General features: G+C 50.7%; 1 protein-coding gene and 1 pseudogene across 1 annotated transcript; one reads left to right on the plus strand and one right to left on the minus strand.

The window, feature by feature from the left end:
• Nucleotides 1–306: 306 nt before the first annotated feature.
• Nucleotides 307–2,648, minus strand: LOC109760523 (peptide-N4-(N-acetyl-beta-glucosaminyl)asparagine amidase A-like). The gene has a single exon (XM_020319334.4). The coding sequence runs from the start codon at nt 2,272–2,274 to the stop codon at nt 637–639; it is 1,638 nt and encodes a 545-aa protein (XP_020174923.1). The 5' UTR covers nt 2,275–2,648; the 3' UTR covers nt 307–636.
• A 788-nt stretch (nt 2,649–3,436) lies between these two features.
• On the plus strand, nt 3,437–4,694 carry LOC109760515 (DEAD-box ATP-dependent RNA helicase 14-like; annotated as a pseudogene).
• Nucleotides 4,695–10,344: the final 5,650 nt, after the last annotated feature.

A 10,344-nucleotide genomic window follows, 5' to 3' on the forward strand; every position in this document is an offset into this window, starting at 1 on the left:
ATTATTGCCTCTAGGGCATATTTCCAACACATAGGAGATGAGGCGGACCGGCGGCACCGGTGAGAGGCAAGGAAACCCTAGATGGGAGTTGGCACGTGGGCTGCCTGCGCATAGCTTGTTCTTAAACAAAGTCATAGCTTTGGTCTTAAATGACTTTGCTATTGCCGGCGTGTTTTTGTGTGCGTGTGTTGGTGCTGGCTGTGTGCATCCTAACTATGCAGAGGCCGGGTGTGTGCTCATTGTGTTTGTATCCCCTTGATGCTTCATTTTGAGACAATAAAATTCATCCTTTGTTGGAAAAAAATATATAGCCATAATAGAATATCAGTCTTAATCATAATTTTTCTTTTGCAGTGTCTATTTTGTGGTGCTCCAAAAAGCCCTCAGCTAAGAGATTTAGAGCATGGTGCTGACATGGTTGCTGCAACGCCTGGAAGACTGAATGATATTCTAGGAATGGGAAAAGTGGGCCTGCGTCAAATAGCATATCTTGTTCTTGATGAAGCTGACCGAATGCTTGATATAGGTTTTGAGCCACAACTAAGAAGAAGAAAAGAATGCAAGTGACGGAGGATCACGAACGAACCACCTGTCGCTCTATCACCGTCCACTTTATTTATTGCTTGATCCTGTAGATCAACGCAATGGCCCCTTCACGCACGCCTCACTGGACTGGTCCGACACGATGCTATAACCGCTGCTGGTCACATTCCTCAAGTAGCACCCGTCGGTGGCCTCGTACCTGTACGTCTGCCGGACGCCCCGCGACGCCCCGGCGACGCTGCTCCGCTGCGTGTTGCGCAGCGACTGGTACCTGGGCCCCGACGACCACCGGCCGGTGGCTACCGTCGTCTCCTCCAACCCGTGCGTGACGGTTACCTGGTCCGCTCCTGAGTCCAACAAAAGCGGGAAGCTCTGGCGCGTCTGCACCGAGTAGTACAGGACGCCGGCGAGGTCCGTGGCGGCGACGCCGGCGTGCGCGACGGTCGTCTGGTTCACCGTCTCGCCGTCGTTGGTGTTGGTGTTGTCGAAATGGAACGTCTGTGTGGCGTTCGTCGTGATGTTCCCGTACGACGACTTCACCCATCCGGTCGCCGAGACTCGCCGGCTCGCCGTCGTGCGGGAGGACGTCGTCGCCGCCGCTACCTCCGGCGCCACGTAGCTCACGAGGCCCGCCGCCGTGTCGGTGCTCCCAGGGTCCAGCCAGAGGTGGAGGTTGGCGTCGACGTACCACACGTCCACGGCGTTGGTCACGGCGAACGCGAACACGTGCGCCTTGCCGTCCAGCATCTTGCCCAGCAACGGCGTCACCTCGACGTCGTACGTCGGGAGGTTGAAGGAGCCGATGCCGGTGATGGGCTGCCATAGGAGGGGGTTGATGCCGCCGGTGAAGATGACGGGGAACGGCCACGCGGCGCCGGCGAGGACCCCGTCAACACGGACAGTGACCTCACGGAACGGGCCGTTGGCGTCGGCACCGGGCTGGTTTGTCCACCAGAACTCGTCGTCCCCGTGGAACGAGACAAAGACCTCCACGACCGCGCGGTAGGTGTTGGATGGCAACGTCACGCTCGTGGACACGACGTCGGTGGCGTTCTGGATCTTGTACCAGAGCCCGTCGTTGAGAGGTAAGCCTCTGGACATCGGGACGATGAGGTCGGCGGGAGCCACGGCGGGCGGCGGGCGCGTCGGCGTGCGGCGGAAGTAGAGGTGGAGCGTGACGTTGGCATAGTACACGCCGGTGTACTGGCTGTTGACGAGGTTCTCGACGAAGACGGCGAGGGTGGAGTTGCCGGCGGCGAGGAGGGACGCGTACCCGGTGATGTCCTTGGAGACGGACCAGACGACGCCGTTCTGCAGCGGCTCGGCGGTGCTGCCGCGGAGGAGCTCGGCGCCGCCGAGCCAGACGCCGAAGATCCTGTCGAACTGGACTCCCCGGCAGGTGGCGTGCCACTCGAGGACGGCGAGGGAGACCGCCGAGGCCGCGGCGAGGCAGGGCGGCGGGGAGTACGCGGCGGTGGCGGGCGGCTTGGTGAAGGTGTATGCGAAGGAGCCGGATAGCAGGAGCGTGGAGCACGGGCCGGAGCTGCCCGGTGGCGGGCGGAGCGGGCGGTCCACCTCGTAGAAGGTGGTTGGCGGCGACGCGTTTGCCGGAGACGGCGCGGCCGCGGCGATGTCGACCGGGGACTTGCGTAGATTACGATGAGGTGAGGCGACGGTGGCTGCTGGGACCAGACAAAGGAGAAAGACAAGGTGAATGCAGGACGCGGCCATGGTTGAGACTTGAGACCAGAGTGGAGGCAATGCTTCCTGCGTCCTGACCTGACTGCGTGTAGCCGGGAGTGTATCTCGTGAGATGAGGAGCTTGGCTTAAAACTTTATTATTGCATGATGAAAAGGACGGACCATCAGGTCAACGTCAACCTCCATTCATGGACGACCTGGAAAGTCTTCCATTGATGCCCTGCTACAAAGGGTAACGGACGGCAGCAGCTAGCTATGCCGCTGAGAGCTGCTTGCTTGGGTGCACCGCTAGCTGCAGGCAGCCAGCGGAACCTACTAGAGCCAGTTGCTTGGCCATTGGCATGCTAGCTGCAAGAAGCTGTTGGCACATACGAGACCTTGTCCCCGTACCGTATGCAACAAGAACGTTGTTCTCATCGCAGGGCATCAAGTCCTAGGTGCATGAACCAGTATAGTATAGACCTCTTGTTTTTTACGCCTTGTAAATTTCTACTGACTAGATTTGGCCACAAGTGTCTAGTATACGTGCTCTTCCAATGAGTAGTAGTACACGGTTTGGTCGGAGCAAATGGCACACTTGTTTTATGCTTTGGCTTCTGCGAGTATGCAAACTTTTTCAGATTCTTTTGGCATTTAAAAATGTGTTTTTCAAAGTGGATTCATATGTACCCGGGTTCATCTATACACTTTTCTTTCATCTGCACGTTATACTAGTCATATATCTTGTCGCACTTCATTTTTGCATTCAGAGCTGCGGATGAGCTCGGCCATGTCAGCATGTCGGCTCCAGCTGCCGCTCAGCCGCCGCCATGACGGGGCAGGAGCATGATGTTGCTTGTTTGCCTGAGATCGGGAGCATGGCATTCAGGATCAGGAAATAGTTTGCCTAAACTACTTGAATCTGAGCTGCAAATTGACACCTTCGTTCGCAACAAATAGGTTCCTCTGCTCAGCAGTTTTCCAATAACTAGTTAATAGGGATATTTCAATATTACTTTTATCGTTATTGGAAGAGTTGCTTTTGCAATCTCCCGATAATCTCATCCCAATCCAACTACCGTATCTGGAGAGTCACAACTCCTTTATTTAGGGCGAGTTGGGTGAATTATTGGGATATTCCAATAATTACTGGGAAATGTAAAGGTAAAGGGAGACTGCCGAAGCACTATTTTTTTTTACACTTTTACTAAATTTCAGTCGGCTGATTTCGGTTTGGCTTCAGGTTGAATTTTTTGGCCGTCCGATTTTCTTTTCCCGAATCTCAGCGCGGATGTGGTCAATTCAATCGATTGCTTGTTTTTTTAGTGCACTTTCGGGTCGCGGGTGCGGTCTGGCCCGACACATTCGCCCTCAATGGGGGGTGGATCAATGACAGGGAGGCCGCTGTCCCTTCGTTTGTGCCGGCGTAACAGGAAGAGGAGGAGTAGCTGAAGTTTCAGTGTACTCTCCCCGGGATGGCCAGCTGGCCAACCGTGTTAGTTCTATCTCCAACCAGGGAATTGGCAACACAGATTCAAGATGAAGCAATCAAGTTTGGTAGATCATCGAGAATGTCATCTACTGTATGTTCTTTCTATATATCTTTATGTCTGCACTACATTGTTCTACTCTTAGACCACCTAATACACTTGTTTATCCACATTGCTAGATGCTAATGTTACTCGTACCTAAGAAATGGTATTTCCGTTTTTGTAAACTACATGGATATATATAGCCGTGATAGAATATCGTCTTAATCATAAATTTTCTTTTGCAGTGTCTATATGGTGGTGCTCCAAAAGGCCCTCAGCTAAGAGATTTAGAGCATGGTGCTGACATGGTTGTTGCAACTTCTGGAAGGCTGAATGATATTCTAGAAATGGGAAAAGTGAGCCTGCGTCAAGTAGCATATCTTGTTCTTGATATGGGTTTTGAGCCACAACTAAGGAAAAAAAATGTGAAACAAGTGCAACCTAAATGGCAAACTCTTATGTTCATTGCCACTTGGCTAAAAGAGGCGAGGAAAGTATCTTCAGATTTTCTCACTAACCCTGTCCAGGTTAACATTGGGAACAATGATCAGCTTGTTTCAAATAAGTCAATCACTTCGGTAATAAAAAAATGAATTTTTCTGCAGGAAAAAATTGCTATTTTCTTGATTGAGGTATATTTTGCTTCATTGTTCAGAAGTACTCCTAGTTTGATACACTTTGCAGTATGTGGAAGTTGCCACACCTATGGAGGAAGGGAGGCGTCTTGATCACGTCTTGAGATCACAGGAGCCTGGATCGAAAGTCATTGTATTTTGCTCCACGAAGAGGATGTGTGATCAGCTGTCTTGAACCCTATCACAGCAGTATGGTACTCCTACTATTCATGGCCATAATTCAAAGGCTGAGGCGGACTCTGTGTTGAGTGAATTTCTAACCCCCAGGTGCCCAATACACATTCTACTAATCTGTAGTTTTTAAATGTGATCTCAGCTTTCATAATACGGAAGATAGTAAGAGAATTTCCAGGGTTGGCCTCAATTCCCTGAAATGATTTTCACATTCCATTGACAAGATATCATGATTATTGTTGTTGAGATTATTATTTGGTATCCACATCAATCAATTATTATGCCATAGCTCCATGTTTTCAAGGTGTGCCATCGACTGGTGTGAAATGGAATGTGTAGGATGATTGGGGCTAAAAAAACACATTTTTTTTCTTTTAGAGTCAAGTTTTACTCTGCGGATGTCAATAAAGTTCCACGGGCTGTGATAAAAGGAAGGAATATAAGTGTAAGTCTGCAAATTTAAGCTTGCCTTGGTCACTCCATTTTGAAGGCAGTATTTGAGTACTAATCAGTTGGTTCACAATGACTCTGATATCATCGGACTAGTTTATTTCAATTCTGTCATGGCCCCCATCTGTCTCTACATCTACCTTTGGAAAATCCCCACTATTCAGATAATGCCATATTTATATTTGAAGTTCTGCCTTATTCACTTTATGATTGATGAAATTATAAATTTCTTATGACGGCTCTCGTATTCATTTTTCAGTTATGGAAGGAAGAAGTGATAGGAGGCTAAAGCGTGGCTGGTGATGGATGAGTTAGAGAAATGATCTGAATACATATTATACCGTACTAGCAAAAGAGCCCGTGCGTTGCAACGGGAGAGAAAACATAACACACGCTCTTAACTCAACAACCATCACTCAGACCACAATAGGTCCATCTCCTTTATTTTTGCGAGGCATCATATTTGTGTTGCGGCTTATCCTCCTTCTCACTCTCGCCGGCGATGGCCACGGTGTTCACACAAAACAACAAAAAACGTGTGTTAAATACGGTTAATCCTAAGGCGTCTCTCTCTCCCTCTCCCTCTCTCCCTCTCCCTCTCTCTCTCTCTCTCTCTCTCTCTCTCGCGATGAGAAATCTGTTGTTTCCCCCTACGACATTTTTCAAAGGTATGCATGTGTAGTTATCGATGTTTTCTTTTCCGTATATGGTTATAGTGGGGTGTTTATTTGCAATCCGGATCGCCGCCGTTATGAAAAAAACCGAATTACAAGTTTGCTTCCATAACAATATTTAAAAAATATTTAACAGGTAAAATTAACATCATATTTAGATTCCACATATTTTTTTAATAAAATTTAATATATAATATGTTAAAATCGAAGTTACGGTTTAAAAGATACAGATAATTTAGAAAATCATTTGGTTTGACTCAAATATATTTTAAAATAATATTTAAAAATACTTAACAGGTAAAAATAATATCATATTCATATTCTACATATTTTCTAATCAAATTTCATATATAACATGTTCAAATCGGAGTTACGGTTTAAAAGATATGGATGATTTTAAAAAGCATTTGTTTGACTTAAATATGATCCGCGGATGAATTACCTAAAACATCAGGGGGGGTTTTGAAAAATGTAAAATAACGGTTTGGGTGTGACTTAAATCCAGACGGCGGGTTGATTTCAAGAAAAGACAGGGACTTTTTTGAAAAATGTCATGACGGATGAAAGAAACCCAATTTGCTTTATTATTAGGTAAAGATAAAGATAAAGATATAGAGGTTTGAGATGATCTCCTCGGACACTGTATAACCCGATCAATAAAGCTATATTTTAGGTCCTTAACATACAAGAGCTGGCCTATACTGTTGATCTGTTGCAAGATTTCACTTGAGCACTTCCGTTTTGTACTGATACTTGCGTGGTAGGTGTTGGATGGCAACGTCACGCTGGTGGACACGACGTCGGTGGCGTTGTGGATCTTGTACCAGAGCCCGTCGTTGAGAGGTAAGCCTCTGGACATCTGGACGATGAGGTCGGCGGGAGCCACGGCGGGCGGCGGCCTCGTCGGCGTGTGGCGGAAGTAGACGTGGAGCGTGACGTTGGCATAGTACACGCCAGTGTACTGGCTGTTGACGAGGTTCTTGACGAAGACGGCGAGGGTGGAGTTGCCGGTGGCGAGGAGGGACGCGTACCCGGTGATGTCCTTGGAGACGGACCAGACGACGCTGTTCTGCAGCGGCTCGGCGGTGCTGCCGCGGAGGAGCTCGGCGCCCCCGAGCCAGACGCCGAAGATCCTGTTGAACTGGACTCCCCGGCAGGTGGCGTGCCACTCGAGGACGGCGAGGGAGACCGCCGAGGCGCGGCCGCCCAGGCAGGGCGGCGGGGAGTACGCGGCGGTGGCGGGCGGCTTGGTGAAGGTGTACGCAAAGGAGCCGGATAGCAGGAGCGTGGAGCACGGGCCGGTGCTGCCCGGTGGCGGGCGGAGCGGGCGGTCGACCTGGAAGAAGGTGGTCGGCCGTGACGCGCCTGCCGGAAACGGTGCGGCCGCGGCGATGTCGGCCGGGGACTTGCGTAGATTACGGCGAGGTGAGGCGGCGGTGGCTGGGACCAGACAAAGGAGAAAGACAAGGTGAATGCAGGACGCGGCCATGGTTGAGACTCGAGACCAGAGTACGTGGAGGCAATGCTTCATGCGTCCTGACCTGACTGCGTGTAGCCGGGAGTTCTCGTGAGATGAGGAGCTTGGCTTAAAACTTTATTATTGCATGATGGAAAGGACGGAGCATCAGGTCAACGTCTGTTGCCGGAGATGCTCGCCGGAGCACCTCCTTCCTCTCTCTCTCTCGTTCTCTCACTCTCTGAAACTCAGACGAAGAAGAACATCGTTCTCTCACTCTTTGAAACTCAGACGAAGAAGAACAGAGACAGATAGTTTGTGCAGCGCAAGTTCTACTGCTTTTCTGTTTCCTTGATCCTTTTATTTTGTGATCGAGAGTAATGCCGAGAAGCTCGTAACAACCCCATTGTGCCCGCGCCATCCCACGGGCGAAGTCGTGCAGCTGGCTTCCTAACTATTCGCACTGGACACACAACGATCGTGCCCTTCGTGCGCTAACAGAAAACTAAAAACTGAAGAAATCTGAAGCTACTAAACTTTCTGAAACTACTGAACTTTCTGAAGAAAACTAACACCTAACATTATTGTGCGCAGCTGAAATACCCAACATTCTCCCCCTAATTCAGGTGCGCCCCCTGACGTCGAGGATGCCGATCTTCTTGCACAGCTCCTGGAAGCGAGTCCGCCCAAGTGCCTTGGTCAAGATGTCGGCCTTCTGATCGCTAGAACGGACGAACTCGACCACCACAGTACCCTTCTCGATATGATCACGGATGAAGTGGTATCTGAGGTCGATGTGTTTGCTCCTGTCGTGCAGAACAGGGTTCTTCCCAAGCGAGATAGCTGATTTGTTGTCAATGAAAATTTTAACTGCCTTCGTACCTTGGTTCAGCAGTTCTCCAAGCATGCGTGCCAGCCAAATCCCTTGGCAGGCCGCGGTTGAACCTGCGATGTACTCTGCCTCGCAAGAGGAGAGCGCCACCACTCTTTGCTTCTGTGATTGCCAACTGATTGGACTGCCACCAAGGAAGAAGATTGCTCCAGAAGTGCTCTTCCTGTCATCCAGATCGCCGGCCATGTCAGAGTCGCTGAAACCCTCGAGCTCTATGCGATCACCGCGGCGATAGGTGCAGCTGACAGTGAGCGTCCCAGCGATGTACCGGAGGATGTGCTTCACGGCGGCGAAATGCTCTGAAGTCGGCGCCTCCATGAAACGACTAGTGAGGCCAACTGCATAGGTTATGTCAGGGCGTGTGTGTACCAGGTACCGAAGGCTGCCGATGATGCTCCTGTAGAGCGTGGCATCGGCGAGTGGCGCTGAGCTCGCCTTGCTCAACTTGCAGTTGGGTTCAAGCGGCACATGGCTCGGATTGCAGCCGCCCATGCCTGCCTTGTCCAGCAGCTTCTCAGCATAGGACGCCTGGTTGATGGTGATGCCGAGCGCGCTCTGGTGCACCTCGAGCCTGAGGTAGTATTTCAACAGCCCGAGGTCACTCATCTCGAACAGGTGCTTCATTTCTCCCTTGAAACGATGCAGCTCCTGTAGGTTTTCTCCGGTGATGACCAAATCATCCACATAGACACCGACGAGCAGCTGAGATGCTCCGGTGCCGCGCGTGTACACGGCGTGCTTAGTCCTGCTGTGAGTGAAGCCCAGTGATGCGAGGCTGCTGTCCAGTTTGGAGTTCCATGCGCGCGGAGCTTGTCGGAGACCATAGAGCGCCTTCTCTAGCTTGTACACCTTCTCCTCCTCGCCCCGCCGTGCAAAACCAGGGGGCTGCGCCACGTACACCACCTCTTCAAGAGTGCCATTAAGGAAGGCCGATTTCACGTCCATGTGGTGCACTTCCCATCCCCGGTGTGCGGCAATGGCCAGGGGTACACGCACCGACTCCAGGCGAGCAACCGGCGCGAAAACTGTTGGAAATATGCCCTAGAGGCAATAATAAATGGTTATTATTATATTTCTTTGTTCATGATAATCGTCTATTGTTCATGCTATAATTGTATTGTCCGGAAATCGTAATACATGTGTGAATACATAGACCACAACGTGTCCCTAGTAAGCCTCTAGTTGACTAGCTCGTTGATCAACCGATAGTCATGGTTTCCTGACTATGGACATTGGATGTCGTTGATAACGGGATCACATCATTAGGAGAATGATGTGATGGACAAGATCCACTCCTAAGCATAGCATAAAAGATCGTGTAGTTTCGTTTGCTAGAGCTTTTCCAATGTCAAGTATCTTTTCCTTAGACCATGAGATCGTGCAACTCCCGGATACCATAGGAGTGCTTTGGGTGTGCCAAACGTCACAACGTAACTGGGTGACTATAAAGGTGCACTACGGGTATCTCCGAAAGTGTCTGTTGGGTTGGCACGGATCGAGACTGGGATTTGTCACTCCGTGTGACGGAGAGGTATCTCTGGGCCCACTCGGTAATGCATCATCATAATGAGCTCAATGTGACTAAGGCGTTAGTCACGGGATCATGCATTGCGGTACGAGTAAAGAGACTTGCCGGTAAAGAGATTGAACAAGGTATTGGGATACCGACGATCGAATCTCGGGCAAGTAACATACCGATTGACAAAGGGAATTGCATACGGGATTGATTGAATCCTCGACACCGTGGTTCATCCGATGAGATCATCGTGGAACATGTGGGAGCCAACATGGGTATCAAGATCCCGCTGTTGGTTATTGACCGGAGAGGCGTCTCGGTCATGTCTGCATGTCTCCCGAACCCGTAGGGTCTACACACTTAAGGTTCGGTGACGCTAGGGTTGTAGAGATATGTGTATGCGGAAACCCGAAAGTTGTTCGGAGTCCCGGATGAGATTCGGATGTCACGAGAGGTTCCGGAATAGTCCGGAGGTGAAGAATTATATATAGGAAGTCAAGTTTCGGCCACCGGGAAAGTTTCGGGGGTTACCGGTATTGTACCGAGACCACCGGAAGGGTCCCGGGGGTCCACCGGGTGGGGCCACCTATCCCGGAGGTCCCCATGGGCTGAAGTGGGAAGGGAACCAGCCCCTAGTGGGCTGGGCGCCCCCCCATGGGCCTCCCCCCATGCGCCTAGGGTTGGGAACCCTAGGGGGGGGGAGCTTCCCACTTGCCTTGGGGGGCAAGGCACCCCCTTCCCCCCTTTGGCCGCCGCCCCCCCTTGAGATCCCATCTCCAGGGCCGGCGCCCC

The sequence above is a fragment of the Aegilops tauschii genome, chromosome 6 (genome assembly GCF_002575655.3).
Source record: "Aegilops tauschii subsp. strangulata cultivar AL8/78 chromosome 6, Aet v6.0, whole genome shotgun sequence".
NCBI lineage: Eukaryota > Viridiplantae > Streptophyta > Magnoliopsida > Poales > Poaceae > Aegilops > Aegilops tauschii.